The sequence below is a fragment of the Anguilla rostrata genome, chromosome 9, assembly GCF_018555375.3.
Source record: "Anguilla rostrata isolate EN2019 chromosome 9, ASM1855537v3, whole genome shotgun sequence".
Taxonomy (NCBI): domain Eukaryota; kingdom Metazoa; phylum Chordata; class Actinopteri; order Anguilliformes; family Anguillidae; genus Anguilla; species Anguilla rostrata.
The window spans coordinates 53198707-53220883 of NC_057941.1; the positions used below are offsets into that span (position 1 = coordinate 53198707).

The 22177-nt window shown below is 52.7% G+C and overlaps 1 protein-coding gene across 5 annotated transcripts in view; it reads right to left on the bottom strand.

Moving 5' to 3' along the window:
- Nucleotides 1-22177, bottom strand: part of LOC135264205 (disks large homolog 4) — a 68579-nt gene that overhangs the window by 12593 nt on the left and 33809 nt on the right. For 4 of the 5 annotated variants that reach the window (XM_064352947.1, XM_064352945.1, XM_064352944.1 and 1 more), the window contains 5 exons: nucleotides 9506-9559; nucleotides 6648-6698; nucleotides 5640-5764; nucleotides 927-1096; nucleotides 291-427 (listed from right to left, as the gene is read on the bottom strand). In XM_064352947.1, coding sequence (XP_064209017.1) covers nucleotides 291-427; nucleotides 927-1096; nucleotides 5640-5764; nucleotides 6648-6698; nucleotides 9506-9559 — 537 coding nt within the window. Of the gene's footprint in view, nucleotides 1-290; nucleotides 428-926; nucleotides 1097-5639; nucleotides 5765-6647; nucleotides 6699-9505; nucleotides 9560-18348; nucleotides 19377-22177 lie in introns of those variants that run through there. The other variant, XM_064352948.1, reaches the window with a different exon arrangement.

Here is a 22177-nt window from a genome sequence, read left to right on the forward strand (position 1 = left end):
TTTTATCCACTTGGTTTGGTATTTTTCCTCAGAAACCTAATTTTTGCAGCGCTAATTAAAATCATTCCACTCTTTGCATATGAAACTAATGCAAATCATGTTTGCTCTGGGCACTGTTCACTAAAATAACAGCAATGTAGTATGCATATGTGTCTTGTGTGTGTGTGTACTTGGGGGATTTTGCGTGTGTGTGTGTGTGTATGTGCGTGCGTGCATGCAAATGTGTGTGTGTCTGTCTGCATGTGTGTGTGTGTGTGTGTGTGTGTGTGTGCGCGCATTTTCTTACTCACAGCCAGTATTTTGTCCCCGATCTGTAGCCGCCCGTCCCTGTGAGCTGCCCCTCCCTCGATGATCTTGGTGACGTAGATGCTGTTGTCTCCGGGGATGTGCTGGTTCCCCACACCCCCAGCTATACTGAACCCCAACCCTGAGAGTCACAGCACAGCCCTGCATTACACTCCATTACCTACAGCACAGGCCTGCATTACACTGAACACTCCATTACCTACTGAACACTCCATACACATACACACACACACACGCTCTCTCACACACACACACACACACACACGCTCTCTCACACACACAACACGCTCTCTCACACACACTCACACACACACACGCTCTCTCACACACACTCACACACACACGCTCTCTCACACACACCACACGCTCTCTACACACACACACACACACACACACACGCTCTCTCACACACACACGCGCGCGCTCTCTCACACACGAGCTCTCTCTCACACACACACACACACACACACACAAGCTCTCTCACACACACACACACACACACACACACACACACACAAGCTCTCTCTCACACACACACACACACACAAGCTCTCTCACACACACACACACACACACACGCTCTCTCACACACACACACACACACACACACACACACACACCTTTGGGGCCCTTGATGAGTTTGATCTCGGTGACTCTCTCTGCTGCGGGTTTTCTGCGCAGGATGTAGAGCCGGACGATGGCGCCGGCCTCCTTCAGCGCCTCTACGGCCAGGCTGTGCGTCACCTCCCGCACGTCCACGTCGTTCACAAACAGGATGCAGTCATTCACCCTGGGGGGGGAGAGGGAGAGGGGGAGGGCCAGTGGAGCAGGCCGGAGGCACAGAGGAGATATCCAGGAAGTGGCTTTTAAAAAGCAGGAAGTGCCAGAACACACCAGTGTGCATAGCATCAGCGCAGGTGTGAAAACAGTACTATGGATCACATTCATCTGGTGGCTTGAGTCTTTGCTCATGTTCAGAGCATGCTGGGAACTGTAGTTTTATAAACAGGCAGGAAGAACAAAAGCAGTTTGTAGCTTTAGGGGTGGGGAGTTGGAGCAAAGGTGTCAAAAGAGTTAAACACTCCTAACCCTCCCCCCCTGCACACACCGAATATGACACACCTGTCATTTTCAGAACTTCTAGACCGTGACCTCCTCTTCTTCACGGCGCTAAACGCAGCCGCCAGATCCGCCGCTGCGGGTTTACATTATTCACAGGCCGCCTCCCGCCGGTCTCGCCAAGTCTGAATTATTAAAGCGCACGCTCACGCACGAGGCCGCGCAACATGGCCGCCGGATTTCACCTGGCTGAGCGGCTGTCCCGCACGCGTTCACCTGGCTGAGCGGCTGTCCTGCACGCGTTCACCTCGCTGAGCGGCTGCCCCGCACGCGTTCACCTGGCTGAGCTACCCCGCACGCGTTCACCTCACTGAGCTACCCCGCACGCGTTCACCTGGCTGAGCGGCTGTCCTGCACGCGTTCACCTGGCTGAGCGGCTGTCCTGCACGCGTTCACCTGGCTGAGCGGCTGTCCTGCACGCGTTCACCTCGCTGAGCGGCTGCCCCGCACGCGTTCACCTCGCTGAGCTACCCCGCACGCGTTCACCTCACTGAGCGGCTGCCCCGCACGCGTTCACCTGGCTGAGCAGCTGCCCCGCACGCGTTCACCTGGCTGAGCTACCCCACACGCGTTCACCTCACTGAGCTACCCCACACGCGTTCACCTGGCTGAGCGGCTGCCCCGCACGCGTTCACCTGGCTGAGCGGCTGCCCCACACGCGTTCACCTCGCTGAGCTACCCCGCACGCGTTCACCTCACTGAGCGGCTGCCCCGCACGCGTTCACCTGGCTGAGCGGCTGTCCCGCACGCGTTCACCTCACTGAGCGGCTGTCCCGCACGCGTTCACCTCGCTGAGCGGCTGCCCCGCACGCGTTCACCTCGCTGAGCGGCTGCCCCGCACGCGTTCACCTGGCTGAGCGGCTGCCCCGCACGCGTTCACCTGGCTGAGCGGCTGCCCCGCACGCGTTCACCTCACTGAGCGGCTGCCCCGCACGCGTTCACCTGGCTGAGCGGCTGCCCCGCACGCGTTCACCTCACTGAGCGGCTGCCCCGCACGCGTTCACCTCACTGAGCGGCTGCCCCGCACGCGTTCACCTGGCTGAGCGGCTGTCCTGCACGCGTTCACCTCACTGAGCTACCCCGCACGCGTTCACCTCACTGAGCTACCCCGCACGCGTTCACCTGGCTGAGCGGCTGTCCTGCACGCGTTCACCTCACTGAGCTACCCCGCACGCGTTCACCTCACTGAGCGGCTGCCCCGCACGCGTTCACCTCACTGAGCGGCTGCCCCGCACGCGTTCACCTCACTGAGCGGCTGCCCCGCACGCGTTCACCTGGCTGAGCGGCTGTCCTGCACGCGTTCACCTCACTGAGCTACCCCGCACGCGTTCACCTCACTGAGCTACCCCGCACGCGTTCACCTGGCTGAGCGGCTGTCCTGCACGCGTTCACCTCACTGAGCTACCCCGCACGCGTTCACCTCACTGAGCGGCTGCCCCGCACGCGTTCACCTCACTGAGCAGCTGCCCCACACGCGTTCACCTGGCTGAGCGGCTGCCCCGCACGCGTTCACCTCACTGAGCGGCTGCCCCGCACGCGTTCACCTCACTGAGCGGCTGCCCCGCACGCGTTCACCTGGCTGAGCGGCTGTCCTGCACGCGTTCACCTCACTGAGCTACCCGCACGCGTTCACCTCACTGAGCTACCCGCACGCGTTCACCTCGCTGAGCGGCTGTCCTGCACGCGTTCACCTCACTGAGCGGCTACCCCGCACGCGTTCACCTCGCTGAGCGGCTGTCCTGCACGCGTTCACCTCACTGAGCGGCTGCCCCGCACGCGTTCACCTCACTGAGCGGCTGCCCCGCACGCGTTCACCTGGCTGAGCGGCTGTCCTGCACGCGTTCACCTCACTGAGCTACCCCGCACGCGTTCACCTCACTGAGCTACCCGCACGCGTTCACCTGGCTGAGCGGCTGTCCTGCACGCGTTCACCTCACTGAGCTACCCGCACGCGTTCACCTCACTGAGCGGCTGCCCCGCACGCGTTCACCTCACTGAGCGGCTGCCCCGCACGCGTTCACCTGGCTGAGCGGCTGTCCTGCACGCGTTCACCTCACTGAGCTACCCCGCACGCGTTCACCTCACTGAGCTACCCCGCACGCGTTCACCTGGCTGAGCGGCTGTCCTGCACGCGTTCACCTGGCTGAGCGGCTGCCCCGCACGCGCTCACCTCGCTGAGCGGCTACCCCGCACGCGCTCACCTCGCTGAGCTACCCCACACACGTTCACCTCGCTGAGCTACCCCACACGCGTTCACCTCGCTGAGCTGCCCCACACGCGTTCACCTCGCTGAGCTACCCCACACGCGTTCACCTCGCTGAGCTACCCCACACGCGTTCACCTCGCTGAGCTACCCCACACGCGTTCACCTCGCTGAGCAGCTACCCCGCACGCGTTCACCTCACTGAGCTACCCCGCACGCGTTCACCTGGCTGAGCGGCTGCCCCGCACGCGTTCACCTCACTGAGCTACCCCGCACGCGCTCACCTCGCTGAGCGGCTACCCTGCACGCGTTCACCTCACTGAGCTACCCCGCACGCGTTCACCTCACTGAGCTACCCCACACGCGTTCACCTCACTGAGCGGCTACCCCACACGCGTTCACCTCACTGAGCTACCCCACACGCGTTCACCTCACTGAGCTGCCCCGCACACGTTCACCTCACTGAGCTACCCCACACGCGTTCACCTCACTGAGCTGCCCCGCACGCGTTCACCTGGCTGAGCGGCTACCCCGCACGCGTTCACCTGGCTGAGCGGCTGCCCCGCACGCGTTCACAGGTGAGCGCTACCCCGCACGCGTTCACCTGGCTGAGCGGCTGCCCCGCACGCGTTCACAGGTGAGTGCTGCCTCCCCCGCACGCGTTCACAGGTGAGTGCTGCCTCCCTGCTCCTCCTGTACCGATGTGAGCAAGCTGTCAACATGCAGAATTACACAGACATCCGGAAAAGCATTATTTTACATAATGCGTCTGTACATTCTAATGGGATAATTCAGAGAATAATTACCTCAGGATTACTTTCCAGAGTCTCCCATATTGGGTTAAAAAAAAGCTTATTCTTGTGTAGATTTCTGACTGAAAATTTTAAAGTGCTTTTTTAACAGTGACAGTAAACGGCACCGGGCTAAATAAAATGTGACTGATCAGCACCAGAACAGAATCCAGCAGGATCAGACTAGATCCGCACCCAGCAGAACCAAGCCTGATCAGGGTCCAACAGAACCAGGCCGTACCCCCATTCAACAGAACCAAGCCTGATCGAGAGCCAGCAGAACCAGGCCGTACCTCGATTCAACAGAACCAAGCCTGATCGAGATCCAGCAGAACCAAGCCTGATCGAGAGCCAGCAGAACCAGGCCATACCCCGATTCAGCAGAACCAAGCCTGATCGAGAGCCAGCAGAACCAGGCTGGATACAGGCGGAAGGACAGCACACGCACAGGGATGTCCCTATTAAACCTGATTGTTCTTCACAGGAGCCCAGACCTGGGTTGACCCCACAGAGCAAACGCTGGGGGGAGGGGGGGGGGGTAATACATCCACTCCAGCACTGGCCCCGGTCCAGAATGGGAATTAAATCCTGACACAAGCCCAAAAATAATATTACAGCTCTGCATTTATACAGGGCCTCTGATGGACACCGAGAAATTTATGAGGGGGGGTGAGGGGTGTTTGATTCTCTTTAATCACCACCATTGCGCAACTTGGGTAGTGTGTGTGTGTGTGTGCTTGTGTGACAGAGAGAGAGAGAGAAACGGGGAGAGAGACAGTGAGAGAGAGAGAGCAGTATGGCCGCCAAGCTAAGAGAAGTAATAGAAATAACGGTGGAGTCAGTGTTGGGTGGATGGGGAGGGCAGGTTATGGGCGGGTCAGTGGAGGCGGGAGTTGGTGGGGAGGGGTCAGTAGGGCTGGGGCGGAGTCAGTGGAGGTGTGTGTTGGTGGGGGAGGGGTCAGTAGGGCTGGGGGCGGAGTCAGTGGAGGTGTGTGTTGGTGGGGGAGGGGTCAGTAGGGCTGGGGGCGGAGTCAGTGGAGGTGTGTGTTGGTGGGGGAGGGGTCAGTAGGGCTGGGGGCGGGGTCAGTGGAGGTGTGTGTTGGTAGGGGAGGGGTCAGTAGGGCTGGGGGCGGAGTCGTGGAGGTGTGTGTTGGTAGGGGAGGGGTCAGTAGGGGAGGGGGGAGGGGTCAGTAGGGCTGGGGGCGGAGTCGGAGACATACCTGAGTCTGCCGTCCTGAGCGGCTGCCCCCCCAGGGATGATCTTGGTGATGAAGATGCTGGGATCGTCCCCCACATGGGGGTTATCTGTGCCCCCAGCAATACTGAACCCCAGGCCAGAGTTACCCTGCGCACACACACACACACACACACACACACACACACACACACACAGAGACACACACATGCAAACGCACACAGAGAGACACACACACAGGCAGAGACACACACACAGACAGACACACACACACACACACACACACACAGTTGAGTTAGCTCCAGAGCAGTGTGTTTCCTGTCAGTAATCCAGCTCTTTATAAACCATTCCGTCTGCAGCAGCGCTGGTCTCCCAGGCTAATTCTGTTTGCAGCAGAATTAACTGGATAATCTGTCAGCTCAGAGATATGAGCCGTTACAGACCGCCAGCCAAACAGGGATGGAGACGCGGACTGAATACCATGAGTCTGAAACAGTCGCGTATCTCCTCACAGAGATCCTCTCTGGACTGAATACGATGAGTCTGAAACAGTCGCGTATCTCCTCACAGAGATCCTCTCTGGACTGTGTGTAATCGTAACATAGGCCCCAGAAAGAGAGGTAAAGATCTGATTCATATAAATTGTTATTAATGTTTAGTTTAAATTTACCTTTAAAGTTTAACTGTTGCCTGCTTGACCCATTTGATTATTTGCTGTGATGGATCCTGTATTACAAACCTGTACCATTTTACCCCTACTTTACCCCAGGCTGGCCAGTGAAGGATGGGCTCCCCCTCTATAGCCAGATTCCTCCAAAGATTTCTTTCCACTGAGGAGTTTTTTTTTTACCTCATCGTGATTGAATGTGATTAAATTCTGTAGAGTCAAGATTACCCTTCGCTGGACCTAAGGAGCCTAGCCAGGACCATGAGAAACAGGCCGGAAACATGACGGGGAATCCAGGCAGGTCTGGAGCCCTAGATGGTTAAACAGGTGTGCAGGTGTACAGGTGCGGCTCAGGTAAAGACTCACCCGCTCCAGAGTGATCTCCTCGTACTCCATCTCTCCTTCCATCCCGTTCACCTGAGAGAGACAGAGCACACTCATTCACAAACTCACCGGAGAGAGAGAGCACACTCATTCACAAACTCACCGGAGAGAGAGAGCACACTCATTCACAAACTCACCGGAGAGAGAGAGCAGCCACTCATTCACAAACTCACCTGAGAGGACAGAGCACACTCATTCACAAACTCACCCGAGAGAGAGAGCACACTCATTCACAAACTCACCCGAGAGACAGAGCACACTCATTCACAAACTCACCGGAGAGAGAGAGAGCACACTCATTCACAAACTCACCTGAGAGACAGAGCACACTCATTCACAAACTCACCTGAGAGACAGAGCACACTCATTCACAAACTCACCTGAGAGAGAGAGCACACTCATTCACAAACTCACCTGAGAGAGAGAGAACACTCATTCACAAACTCACCTGAGAGAGAGCACACTCATTCACAAACTCACCTGAGAGACAGAGCACACTCATTCACAAACTCACCTGAGAGACAGAGCACACTCATTCACAAACTCACCTGAGAGAGAGCACACTCATTCACAAACTCACCTGAGAGACAGAGCACACTCATTCACAAACTCACCTGAGAGAGAGAGCACACTCATTCACAAACTCACCTGAGAGAGAGAGCACACTCATTCACAAACTCACCCGAGAGAGACAGAGCACACTCATTCACAAACTCACCTGAGAGACAGAGCACACTCATTCACAAACTCACCTGAGAGACAGAGCACACTCATTCACAAACTCACCTGAGAGAGAGAGCACACTCATTCACAAACTCACCTGAGAGACAGAGCACACTCATTCACAAACTCACCCGAGAGAGACAGAGCACACTCATTCACAAACTCACCTGAGAGAGAGAGCACACTCATTCACAAACTCACCTGAGAGAGACAGAGCACACTCATTCACAAACTCACCTGAGAGAGAGAGCACACTCATTCACAAACTCACCTGAGAGACAGAGCACACTCATTCACAAACTCACCTGAGAGACAGAGCACACTCATTCACAAACTCACCTGAGAGACAGAGCACACTCATTCACAAACTCACCTGAGAGACAGAGCACACTCATTCACAAACTCACCTGAGAGACAGAGCACACTCATTCACAAACTCACCTGAGAGAGAGAGCACACTCATTCACAAACTCACCTGAGAGAGAGAGCACACTCATTCACAAACTCACCTGAGAGACAGAGCACACTCATTCACAAACTCACCTGAGAGACAGAGCACACTCATTCACAAACTCACCTGAGAGACAGAGCACACTCATTCACAAACTCATCCAGAGAGGAAGGGATTGTCGCCCAGGCAACCAAAGAGCAAATAGGGTTGTTCATACAGAAGGCCAACTGGCATGAAGGTTATTTATACAGGCAATCAATATGGAGAACAGACTCTAACTGCTAAGCTGTGTGAGGTGTGTCATAGTTAACTGATGGACTACCAGTTCCTCAAACAGAGAAACAATATCATATATATGATAACAGTGTTCATTAGCTCAGATGAAGAGAAAGGAAGAGACAGAGAGTGAAATTATCATATGACATTTTCACAAAGACAAGGTGGGGCAGCAGATATCTGATGGTCAGAAATGCAGACTGAGCAGAACAAACCCAGTATAAAGGTGCTGCTCAGACTGTGTGTGTGACTCCCAGATCAGAAGGTCCAGTTCACAGGAGCATCTTATGGTGACATGATCCGACATAAATTCAGCAGGGCGCACATTGCCCAAGGCTGCCCCTTTCATAACCGCCCCCTGCAGCTGAGCAGCACCGCCCTAGTGCTGGAGGAGCAGGCTGGTACAGCTCCACCAGGAGGCCCTGTTAGCCTACAGCACACAGGTACAGCTCCACCAGGAGGCCCTGTTAGCCTACAGCACACAGGTACAGCTGCCCCTTTTATAACTGCCCCCTGCAGCTGAGCAGCACAGTCCTAGTGCTGGAGGAGCAGGCTGGTACAGCTCCACCAGGAGGCCCTGTTAGCCTACAGCACACAGGTACAGCTCCACCAGGAGGCCCTGTTAGCCTACAGCACACAGGTACAGCTGCCCCTTTTATAACTGCCCACTGCAGCTGAGCAGCACCGCCCTAGTGCTGGAGGAGCAGACTGCTGGAGCAGACTCACACGTGAAAGACAAGGAGGAATCCTGCCTCACTAAATATGAGAATACCGCAAGAGTTACAGCAGGAATACTGCAGGAGTTTCAGTGGGAATACTGCAGGAGTTTCAGCAGGAATACTGCAGGAGTTTCAGTGGGAATACTGCAGGAGTTTCAGTGGGAATACTGCAGGAGTTTCAGTGGGAATACTGCAGGAGTTTCAGTGGGAATACTGCAGGAGTTTCTGTGGGAATACTGCAGGAGTTTCAGCAGGAATACTGCAGGAGTTTCAGTGGGAATACTGCAGGAGTTTCAGCAGGAATACTGCAGGAATTTCAGTGGGAATACTGCAGGAGTTTCAGCAGGAATACTGCAGGAGTTTTAGCAGGAATACTGCAAGAGTTTCAACAGGGATACTGCAGGAGTTTCTACAGGAATACTGTAGGTATTTGAGCAAGAATACTGCAGAAGTTTTAGTGGGAATACTGTAGGAGTCTCAGCAAGAATACTGAAGGAGGGTAAATTCTGCTGATCTGCCTCCAGGTCTGTAGGGGGCAGTAACTCACATAAGAGGCAGTTTTATGTGACTATGTGACACTGCTGCAGGCCAAGGGGATGTGTGGGGAAAACACAGAGGGAGGCAGAAGATAGATAATAATAATGAAATGGTGCAGATGATGCAGAACTTACATAAGGAGAGCCATCCAGTGTTTCTGTGTTCACCATCATAGGAGGAGAATTAGCCTGCAGAGAGCGAGAGAGAGAGAAAGAGAGAGAGAGATGGGATGAGAGGGGATTCAGGAGAGATTCAACAATGCACTGTTTCGATTTCAGTCAAATTACTGAGGAACTGTACATTCCAATGCATCCTGAAAAAGAAATTCACATGTTTGAAAACACTGGATCTTTACACTCCAAAAATGTGGACAGAACACTGAATTTACCAGATACTAAACCCAACAAACAGCTTTAGACCGCAGCACACAGGTACAGCTCCACCAGAAGGCCCTGTTAGCCTACAGCACACAGGTACAGCTCGTCCAGGAGGCCCTGTTAGCCTACAGCACACAGGTACAGCTCCACCAGAAGGCCCTGTTAGCCTACAGCACACAGGTACAGCTCCACCAGGAGGCCCTGTTAGCCTCCAGCACACAGGTACAGCTCGTCCAGGAGGCCCTGTTAGACTACAGCACACAGGTACAGCTCCACCAGGAGGCCCTGTTAGCCTACAGCACACAGGTACAGCTTGTCCAGGAGGCCCTGTTAGCCTACAGCACACAGGTACAGCTCCACCAGGAGGCCCTGTTAGCCTACAGCACACAGGTACAGCTCCACCAGGAGGCCCTGTTAGCCTACAGCACACAGGTACAGCTCCACCAGGAGGCCCTGTTAGCCTACAGCACACAGGTACAGCTCCACCAGGAGGCCCTGTTAGCCTACAGCACACAGGTACAGCTCGTCCAGGAGGCCTTGTTAGCCTACAGCATACAGGTACAGCTCATCCAGGAGGCCCTGTTAGCCCACAGCATACAGGTACAGCTCATCCAGGAGGCCCTGTTAGACTGCACCGTACACAGGTACACAACCAGACCCTCTCTTCATAAACCATCAGGGCTGTTTCGCTTCAAGGGGAGCACCAGTGGGCTGAATGTCAATTTCCCTCCATAAAACCCTCTTAAAGCCTAATGCTCACAGCAGCCTCTCCTGCAGGTTTCATATTTCATATTTCCCTCTGCATATGGCCACTGTGAGGCCGCTGTTTTAATTTAACCCAGCAATAAGCCCCCCCTGTGAACCCAACAGAGAGAACAGAGGAAGATGAAAAACAGAGGGAAGACAGGGGGAGAGGAGGAGAGAAAGAGAGAGGGGGACTGTGAAAGGGGGACTAAAGATTAGGGAGAGGAGGAAGAAGAGGAAGAACAGATCAGACTCCTTTAAAATGCCTGGCTGTTAAACGGTATTTCTTTCTCTGCCACAAATGGCAGCTTCACCTCCTCCACTCTGGAAGCTCAGATATAATCCGCCTGTAGCTGCTCAGGACGGACAGATGAGCGCACCTAGCCCTAAAGCCCACCACTGCGGCAATCCGTGATGTCACTTCCTGGTTCTTTAAACTCCTGCCAGCTCACTAATGGCCCGCGGAGTGTTCTCAGGGAACACGGTGTCCAAACGGAACGCTACAGCCTGTCACTCACACAGGCCAGAGAAGAGGCCACGCCCCCACGCTCCCCCCCCACCCATTCACCAGGAGATCACTTCATAAATAAATAAGGATAAGCATCTGCTACTGCTACTCACATTTTTAAAACAGGGAGTATTTTTCAAAGGGTCCATACGCACCGGTAGTGAAAACAGAAGATATTCCTCATTGTGCTGGTCAGAGTGAACACTGCATCTGAGAGCGGCTAATGACGCAACTGTGTGGGCGGCTGCAGAATATGGTGTGTACCTATTCTCTCTGTCTCCCTCTCTCTCCCTCTCTCACTCCTTTTCTTTTTGCCTCTGCTGATATGTATCATATTGGTTCCCTGGTTGAGGAAAAATGGCAGGCCATTGGTCGAGTGAGAGGTAAATACAGCACTCCTCTCGCACTTTAGCAGAATTTCTCCTCCCTATCGCTCCCTCGTTCCTGCACTCATTCCTGCATCCCTCTCTTCTTTGGGGAGCCCCCTTTCATTTCTTCCTCTGGGAACGGCTGGAGTCGTTTTTCTCTCTCATCCTCCTGTGCGTGCTCCTTATATCTCTTTATATCTACCCCTCAGGAGATGTGTGTGTGTGTGTGTGTGTGTGCGTATGTGTGTGCATGTGTGTGTGTTATTATGAGACAAACAGCAACAGTCTACACAGCCTGATACTGTCAACACAGTCTGAAACAGGCAGACACTCTCTGTCTCAGGCGAGATATGTCCCACAGTTCCATCTCTCCCTCTCCAATGCCACCCAACTTCCACACTGACCTTCCAATGCCACGGTTATACCATAGCAACAACTGCCATGGCAACCGGGAATTCCAAAGCGACTGTCTCAACCTCATTGACTGCAATGCCAGCGAGACAGAGAGAGAGCAAGAGGGGGAAGGAGAGAGAGAGAGAGAGGGAGAGGGAGAGGGAGGGGGGGGTCAGGAGTGAACGTGTCAGTGCCCAGGCTGTATAATGAAGCAGAGAGTGAACGTGTCAGTGCCCAGGCTGTATAATGAAGCAGAGAGTGAACGTGTCAGTGCCCAGGCTGTATAATGAAGCAGAGAGTGAACGTGTCGTGCCAGGCGTATAGCAGAGAGTGAGAGTCAGTGCCCAGGCTGTATAATGAAGCAGAGTGAACGTGTCAGTGCCTAGCTGTAATGAGCAGAGAGTGAACAGTCATGCCAGGCGTATAATGAGCAGAGTGAACGTTCAGTGCCAGGCTGTATATGAAGCAAAGTGACGAGCAGTGCCAGGCTGTATAATGAAGCAGAGAGTGAACGTGTCAGCATCACATTACCCAGCATCGCATTACCCAGCATCGCATTACCCAGCATCGCATTACCCAGCATCGCATTACCCAGCATCGCATTACCCAGCATCGCATTACCCAGCATCGCATTACCCAGCATCGCATTACCCAGCATCGCATTACCCAGCATCACATTACCTAGCATCGCATTACCCAGCATCGCATTACCCAGCATCCATTACCAGCATCACATTACCAGCATTGCATTACCCAGCATCCATTACCACACTACAGCACGCATTACCAGCATCGATACCAGCATCACATTACCGCACGATTCCGCATGCATTACCCACATCGCATTTACCAGCATCATTACATCATTACTTGCATTACATTGCATTGCATTACATTGCATTTAGGAGTTCAGTATTTATCCAGACCAGCATGCATTGCTGCATGCATTACAGGCTCAGCGCATGGAGGGCTGGAGCCGCCGCTGCGCCGCTAGCACCTAGCGTGTGCAGCAGCAGTAACGGTGTAAACATGCTGCACAGAGTCCAGCGCTATAGCAGGTGTAAGAAGGGGGCTGAGGACGCCATGGTACGGGTAAGGGGCGGGTTCGAGGGGGCAGAGAGGCAGCGTTAGCGTGTCCCCCCCCACCCCCCCAGACAGACCTGCCTGCGCTCGCTCTCTAACCCAGTCCTGCAGCCTACGCCCGCTCCCTCTCCCTCTCCCTCTCCCTGTCCAGTCAGCCACACACAGCTGCGTATTTACACACTTCACACACGCGAGTCGCTGTGTTCCTGGGACTGGAGCCAGCAACCACCTCACAGTTACGAGCCGTGTTCCCCGGGAAACCACTGCGGTCTTCAATCTGGGGGCTGGGGGTGGGGGGATGGGGGGGCGGGGGCGTATATCCCTGTGATGTCCGTGTTCTCAGATCCATCTTTGAACCGTGAGACACAATCAGTTATTTCTGCTGAGTACCCCCCCCCCCCACACACACACTGTAGCATACCCCCCCGCCCCTCGCCTCAGGCACACAGACTCTAATGGGAGAGAATGGACACAGGACAAGCCATCCTGAGATGTGTGATGAGAGAAAGAGAGAGAGAGAAAGAGAGAGACGGAGGGGGAGAGAGAGAGAGAGAGAGAGAGAGATATGGGGAGCCCTGGGTAGTGTTTTAAGCTCTTAAAGGCTCAGTCCAGGTCTCTGAACCTGCCTCAGCACACAGTCACTGAAGCTCACTACGCTGCAGCCATTTTACCTTCATCACTCAACCCCAACTGCACAGGGGAATAGTGCCCCTCGACACACAGACAGACACACATCTCTGTCTACCTATCAATCTGTCTCGCATTCTCTCACTGCCATCCTTAGATTCAGAGTCCTGCCTCTAATCAGTGTGTGGGAATGAACTACAGTTCCCAAGATGCTCCTTTGCACTGTGAACCTGGGCTCGTAGCTTTGTGGTTTTAGCACCGCCCCTATTTGTTTTTTATGGTCACACGCTCATTCTTGTCAAAGGCACACCCACTCAAATGCTTTGAGGCTAAAGAGCGAAATAAATATTGTATGAGCCATCACAAAGATGACATCCCTCCTCACTCTCACCCTTACACTCTCCCTCTCTCTCTCTTTCTCTCCCAGTGTTTTTATCACGCACTCTGTGCTTTGTCTCTGGATCTGATGAGGCTTGTAGTCAAACGGCCCAGGGGGGGAAGCGGTGCGTCTCATCTTGGGCAAAATGGCCACTCGGTGGGGCTTTGTATTTGGTGAGAGCTTGTCTGCCTTGTCCCACACACACACACACACACACACACACACACTCAGACACTCACAAGCTAACACACACTCTTCCAGCACACACACGCGCACGCAAGCACACAGAGGTCACGGTATCCCCACTCCCTGGCCTGACCAGCGTTGCCGACCTTCCCTTTGTCATTCCCAGAATGCACTGGGTCACTCCTGCCTCTGGGCCAGCCAAAAGCACAGGGGTTTGAGTGCCGAGCAGTTGGTGGTGTTCTGCAGGCGGGTCATGTGACCATCAGATTCCAGAGCGACATGACAGCAGCGCTGAGTCAGCAGAGAGAGAATCATCTAGGCCAGCTGAGGACCGCATCACAACACTATCCATCTACCCGTCTATCTATCCGTCTATTTATCCAGCTATCTATCTATCTATGCATCTATCTATCTATCCATCCATCCATCTATCATCTATCCTATCTATCTATGCATCTATCTATCTATCTATCCATCCATCTATCATCTATCCATCTATCTATCAGAATACCTCTATCCCCCCTCTCTCTCTCGCTCCACCATACCCTCTCATGCTCTCTCTCTCTCTCCAGCACCATGGACAGCAGTAATAACAGAGTAGGAGAAAGCTTGTGTGTGTGCATGCATGTGTGCGTGTGTGTGTGTATGTGGGTCTTTGTGCTCTCTGATGGAAACGTGTGGTTTGACAGCAGGCGTCTCCATGACATCATAACTGACAGACCGCGTCGCTGCAGCGGGCAGTAAACTTCCCAGCAGTCTGAGCGCTATAAATACCCAGCAGCGCTCCCAGCTGAAACGCTCTCATGTTTTCATGATGAGTTTGAGACGCATCGCCGTTGACTCCTGAAATATGAATGCGCTGCTGCTCCCTGCGTTCTGTTGGGTGTGCGGCTCCAATTTAGAGAACCAGAAAGAAAGAAAGAAAAACAGAGAGGGGGAGGGGGAGGGGGGGAGAGAGAGAGAGAGAGGGATGGAGGGGGAGAGAGAGGGAGAGAGAGAGAGAGGGATGGAGGGAGAGAGAGAGAGGGATGGAGGGGGAGAGGGGGAGGGGGAGAGAGAGAGAGGGATAGAGGGGGAGGGGGAGGAGGGGAGGAGAGGAGAGAGAGGAGAGAGAGGGAGGAGGAGAGAGGGAGGAGGGGAGGAGAGAGAGAGGGGAAGAGAGAGAGAGAGAGGGAGAGAGAGAGAGCGGGAGAAATGGTCAGAGTTCGGAAACGCTACTCTGCGTGGGCGCTGATTGGATGATTGATGGGCTGAAACGTCTGAAATAAAAACGCTGAATTCAGCCATCAATACGCCCTCTTTCTCCTGCTCTCACCCTCCCTTTCTCCCTCCCTCCTTTCCCTCTTTCTCCTGCTCTCACCCTCCCTTTCTCCCTCTCTCCTTTCTCTCTTTCTCCTGCTCTCACCCTCCCTTTCTCCCTCCCTCCTCTCTCTTTCTCCTGCTCTCACCCTCCCTTTCTCCCTCCCTCCTTTCCCTCTTTCTCCTGCTCTCACCCTCCCTTTCTCCCTCCCTCCTTTCCCTCTTTCTCCTGCTCTCACCCTCCCTTTCTCCCTCCCTCCTCTCTCTTTCTCCTGCTCTCACCCTCCCTTTCTCCCTCCCTCCTCTCTCTTTCTCCTGCTCTCACCCTCCCTTTCTCCCTCCCTCCTTTCTCTCTTTCTCCTGCTCTCACCTCCCTTTCTCCCCTCCCTCCTTTCTCTCTTTCTCCTGCTCTCACCCTCCCTTTCTCCCTCCCTCCTTTCTCTCTTTCTCCTGCTCTCACCCTCCCTTTCTCCCTCCCTCCTCTCTCTTTCTCCTGCTCTCACCCTCCCTTTCTCCCTCCTCCTTTCCTTCTTTCTCCTGCTCTCACCTCCCTTTCTCCCTCCCTCCTTTCTCTCTTTCTCCTGCTCTCACCCTCCCTTTCTCCCTCCTCCTCTCTCTTTCTCCTGCTCTCACCCTCCCTTTCTCCCTCCCTCCTTTCCTCTTTCTCCTGCTCTCACCCTCCCTTTCTCCCTCCCTCCTTTCCCTCTTTCTCCTGCTCTCACCCTCCTTTCTCCCTCCCTCCTCTCTCTTTCTCCTGCTCTCACCCTCCCTTTCTCCTCCCTCCTTTCCTCTTTCTCCTGCTCTCACCCTCCCTTTCTCCCTCCTCCTTTCTCTCTTTCTCCTGCTCTCACCCTCCCTTTCTCCCTCCCTCCTTTCTCTCTTTCTCCTGCTCTCACCCTCCCTTTCTCCCTCCCTCCTTTCTCTCTTTCTCCTGCTCTCACCCTCCCTTTCTCCCTCCCTCCTCTCTCTTTCTCCTGCTCTCACCCTCCCTTTCTCCCTCCCTCCTTTCTCTCTTTCTCCTGCTCTCACCCTCCCTTTCTCCCTCCCTCCTTTCCTCTTTCTCCTGCTCTCACCCTCCCTTTCTCCCTCCCTCCTTTCCCTCTTTCTCCTGCTCTCACCCTCCCTTTCTCCCTCCGTCCTTTCCCTCTTTCTCCTGCTCTCTCCCTCTCTCTCCCTCCTCTCTTCCCTCCTCCTCTCTCACTCTCTCCTTCTCTCTCACTCCCTCCGTTCTCTCTCCCCCTCCCTCTCCCTCTCTCTCACTCCCTCCTTTCTCTCTCCCACCCTCTCACTCCCTCCCACTAGTGCTATACTGTGCTATGCTCATCTTCCAGCTCTCCAGCTCTCCCTCTCCAACTAGTCTCCCAAATCCCCACCCCCAGTGACTGGAATAAAAACTGGAGGAAGTGGAGACGGCCACAGCACCAGGCCCATGAGATTCTGCCCAAGCGAAGATCAGTCTGTCAAAGCTCTACCCCCCATAAAGCGCATCTCACATCAGCCGCACTAACGTCAGCGGCACCAACCGAAGCGTGACTAACCTTAATAGCACTAACGGGACTGTTACTGACATTATTACTGTGAACAGGAGTGTTACTAACATTAGCAGTGCTCACAGGAGCGTTGTTAACATTATTTGTGCTAAGACTCTAACAATCTAAAAGCGATTATAAATTAAAGATTTTAAATGCACAAACACTCACTGTGTTCAAGGATAGCCAAGAGACGAGGTGCATTCCATGACACATGTTTGGGAGAGTTATAGATCTACAAAATGTGTTTTGCATTTTCCGTAAGGGTAAGAATGCCATGAATGCTTGCAAACAATCAAATGCTTGAAAATAGAGGATCCAGTGAGAAAAATGCCAGTGCAGTTCATCACAGCAGCACAAGAAGGGAATCCAGAAAATGCTTTGCTCTGATAGCCCCCCTAAACACTACATTACCCATGAGACACTGCATGGAGAGGGTTAACCAACTTTCAGCCAAGCCTGTTAGGGCTACAGTGTGCACTGAGAGTAAGAGGCAGGGCCAACAGCAATTCAGCCAATCAGGAACTGCAGATGTCTGCAGGTGTCAATAAACATTTCTGACAGGTAAATTCAGTGGTAGTCCTGTAGAACTAATGAATTCACTTTCACACACAAACACACACACCCGCACACACAAACACACACAAACATATGGACACACAAACACACAGACCAACAGACACACACACACACATTCATACAGTCAGACACATACATATGTGCACACACTCACATACACACAGACACACACATGCAGACACAGACATTTAAATACACACAGACACACCCACATTAACACATGCACTTGCATAAACTCACACACAAACAGACAGACACATGCATACATAGACAGATACACAAACACCCACAGACACAAACCTACATGCATGCACGCACACACACACACTCGCCCATGTTAAAGCACAGCGGCAAAGATGGACCCGAGCTCTGTGCTTACGGTTTGTCGTCTGCACAAACAAGTAAAATATTTAAGCTGTTCCTGAACTTGTGTTCTAGGCTATAGCCTAACAGAGCTTGCTAACCATCTTTAACCCAGGGAGAACAACTGCTCATCAATACCAGTACCAAAGGACACCAATCACAAAGGAAATAAATTATTTGACACCACTTTTCATTCCAGCTTAGCTTAGCTTCCGAATGCTGCATCCATCGCAAGGCCACGGGTACATTTATGAGGGAGAGACGGGATTTCAACAACGCATCCAGTTCCTAAACACCTTTTGGATGTACACAGTATTTCACAGCATTTGCTGATAATACAATGCCAGATTAATAAGCACACACGCGCAAAAACAAACAAGCAAACAAACAAACAAACAAACAGCAAATGTTACGTCTTTTTAAAATGAGCTGAATAACCAAAGGTGTTTCACAAACACCGATCAGAAAAAACCGTGCAACGCTTTCGGTCTGTCGCACAGGTCTCTCGCGCACACGCACGCGCCAGCGTTGTGGGGTCCTACCATCATCCGATGCCGCTGCCTCTTGGCTTTCCGGACGTTGTTGATGAACCGCCGGCCCATTTTCTTGGCGTACCACACGGACACGAACATCCTGACCGACCGGCGCGCGCCGACGCGCGGAGAGGACCCTAACAAACAGCGCTCACCTCACAAAACGATCGGTGAACCGGCAGAGTGCGCGTGAGAGGAAAGGAGAGGGGAGGGGCCACTGAAGGGGCGTTTTCGTTAAAAAATCACAAACACTTCAATAACGTATATTATATAAATCAGTGAATTAACGCTTCAGCGATCAGAGTTTTATCCGGTTCTACAAATCTGAAAAAACTGAAATGATACCGGTAAGCATATTGTATGTTAAGGCAGCAACGTAGCAAAACACTTGGACAGGGTGTTAGGTTACTTGTTTGATTAATAAAGTGCATGCAATAAATATAAAATTAAACTTTTTGCAACTGCACTGCTATGAATTATTGCCAAAAGGACGCGGGAAGACTGGCTTTTAAATCCAGAGGCTCACTCATTTGTCCGAAGGTGAAGAATCCGGTTCAGTTCAGAGCGCGAGATGACGCTATTAGATCGACTTGCGTGATCCCAGAATCTGTCCGCCGATTCCCGAGTTCAATCTTCAGATGAAGGCGCAATATACGGGGGGAATGAACATTCTACAATGCGGTACCGACTGCGAAAACGTTATAAAGATACAATTGCAATGCTGGCGCTACAATACTTAGCCGGACACATCACATTTGTACTGAGCCGTTTGCTGAACTGTTGCAACGCGAATCGACCGGAGAGACAAATCGAAAGGACCTTCCTGAAATGGTGATGTCTATTCGCACCTAAATTGATTGCATCGAATAACAAATGCTCGACAAGCTTTCCATCTCTCGAGAACGTGGGAGTGATGTGCTAATTCCCGCTCCCTTCTTTCCAGCCCGTTTCTCCATCTCGCGCCTCTTCATCGCTCGCGGGGTCCAGATGGATGTGCTGCCGTGGTAAATTGTGATGCGCTCGTGATTTTGTCTTCTCTGGTCTCTGCCTTTTGGCACAGAGGCAGCCAGCGCTGCTCTCTCTCTCTCTCTCTGTCTCTCTCTCTCTCCCTCTCCCCCCTCTCTCTCTCTCGTTTTCCTTCCTCCACTCAATCATTCACTCACTCTTCCTCTTTCGTTTGCGCTTTCACTTGCTTCCTCTTTACATATCTGTCAACGCCTCTCCCCCCTCTCAAACTCAGCTCGAAGGCGTTTTACTAGGATCAAATGGAGCTTCTAAAGCAAAGCAAAGCTAAGCAAGCAAAAAATAAATAAATAAATAAATAAAAACAGTAGCACACAGGTAATTAAATATAATCACCTAGCAAATCAAAGAAAGATATTGTATCTCTTGATAGTCATTTCTACATCTCCTGTATAGGCGTGTGTGTGTGCGTGCACACAGTCATTTGGACTGCAATACTGCAATAGAATTGACAAGTTTGTTTTTGGGGGAGAGAGAGGGGGCGCTTTCAGGCAAACAGAGGGAGATAAGGTGATGACAAACCACGGGTGAGAGGAGGAGAAGAGATGATAGTGGAGGGAATGAGGGAAGAGTTTGGGAGAGGGAGAAATACACACGCACACACACACACACACACACACACAGTGATCAGTAACTGACATTGCTGCAGCAGTGCCTGAGGCTGCCTCACGGTGAAAAAACAGTAGCATCTCTGCCAAGAAGCTGGAAAACACACACACACACACACACACACACACACACACTGCAACACTGTAAGACACTCCACTATACACTGCAACACTGTAACACACTGCAGAACTGCAACACTATAACACACTGCACTACACACTGCAGCACTGTAACACACTGCAGAACTGCAGCACAGTAACACACTACACACCCCTATACAGTACCACACACAGCCACACAGCCCCATAAGTAAAACCATTCAGCAGATGCTGTTGTCCAGAGCTACAGTGCCAGGCCTGCCCAACACTCTGCCTGGCGAGTGGCACTGGAGCAGTGCTGCAGATGAGCTGCGCAAAGCAGGAAACAGAACACACACTTCCTGAATGCATGCTGAGTACTCCAGCACCATGCCCTGAGGAGAAGATCCTAAACCCCGTAAAAATCATCACTAATCATGGCATACATTTCCCACAATGCCACACACTGCCTGACCAAGTGACAAGTACAGCTTCTGCAAAAAAACACAGATGCCAGGGAGTCCATGTTCCTAAACACACAAGCGCATGCATAGCATCGCAAAGCAATGCACGGCCGCCATTTTAGAAAACGTATGTCGGTGACTTCCTGCTTCCCGACGAAGCTACTTCCTGACCCTGTTCTTGGCATTTCGGACGCGTGCCACACTGGCGTGCATCTCCACACTGCAGCCCTGTATCTCTGGCCCTGTGTCTCTGGCCCTGTGACTCTGGCCCTGTGACTCTGGCCCTGTGTCTCTGGCCCTGTGACTCTGGCCCTGTGTCTCTGGCCCTGTGACTCTGGCCCTGTGTCTCTGGGCCTGTGTCTCTGGCCCTGTGTCTCTGGGCCTGTGACTCTGGGCCTGTGACTCTGGTCCTGTGACTCTGGTCCTGTGACTCTGGGTCTGTGACTCTGGGTCTGTGACTCTGGCCCTGTGTTTTGGCCTGTGACTGCCTTGACTCTGTCCGCGCCTGACTCCTGATGGTCTGTGACTCTGGTCTGTGACTGGGTCTGTGTCGGGCTTTTGCGTGCTCTGGAGTGAGCAGTCTGCGGCCTGCTCTGGGCCAGTGCAGGGCGCCTGGCAGGGCCGGACGGCCGAGCTTTTTCTCCAGCACACTTTTAGAACTCTCTATTTCTTTTATTATCGTTTCTGCGGGAAGCCGATCTGCTCTTAATTTGCATTTGATGTTTTTATTTTATTGCGTAATTCTGCAGACTGCTTATTTTATTGCGGGAATTAAATGAAACAGACACAGGAGGATAGCTTGGCAAGTAATTAGTTTTACACTGGGGGGTGGGGGGTATGTGTGCTCACCACAGCAGGAGATACCAGGAATGGGAGTAGAGAGGCTGGACTCACACGCTCTCACACACACACACACACACGCACGCACACACACACACGTGCGCACGCATGCACACACACACGCACGCACACACCAACTCTCAAATTTACTTGCATGCAAATTCACTCACACAGATAAATGCATACATAAACACACACACACACAGATGCATATATGCAAACACGCAGATGCACACTCAAATGCGAGCACAACACACCCACTCAATCAGATACAGTACATGCACACAACCATGCACTCACAAACACACACACACACACACACACATACGCACACACACTGTCACACAGACCAGTCACATTATGTAATGCCTAAATAGCTGACACACTGACTTTGGTAAGTAAGACTTCCTCCAGCCAACTCTAGGGCGCTCTCTCTCTCTCTCTCTCTCTCTTTCTCTTGCTCTCTCTCTAGACCCGAACTGTTCTTGCACAGTAATTATATCTGAGCTTCAGGGACAATTTAAAAACATTTATTAATATGAACATCAGACAAAAAGAGAGGAAGGTACAGTAGAGGGAGGGGAGGAGAGTTGAGAGGGAAGAGAGGAGTGGACAGAGAGGGGAGGAGAGAGGAAGAGGAGCTGTAGAAAGAGGAGTGGAGTGAGAGTGGAAGAGAGATGGAGAGGAGCAGTGGGAAGAGAGGAGTGGAGAGAGAGGGGAGGAGAGAGGGAGATGGGCAGTGGGAAGAGAGGAGTGGAGAGAGAGGGGAGGAGAGAGGGAGACAGTTAGAAATCTGAAAAAATCAGCTGGAGAAAGCAATAATTG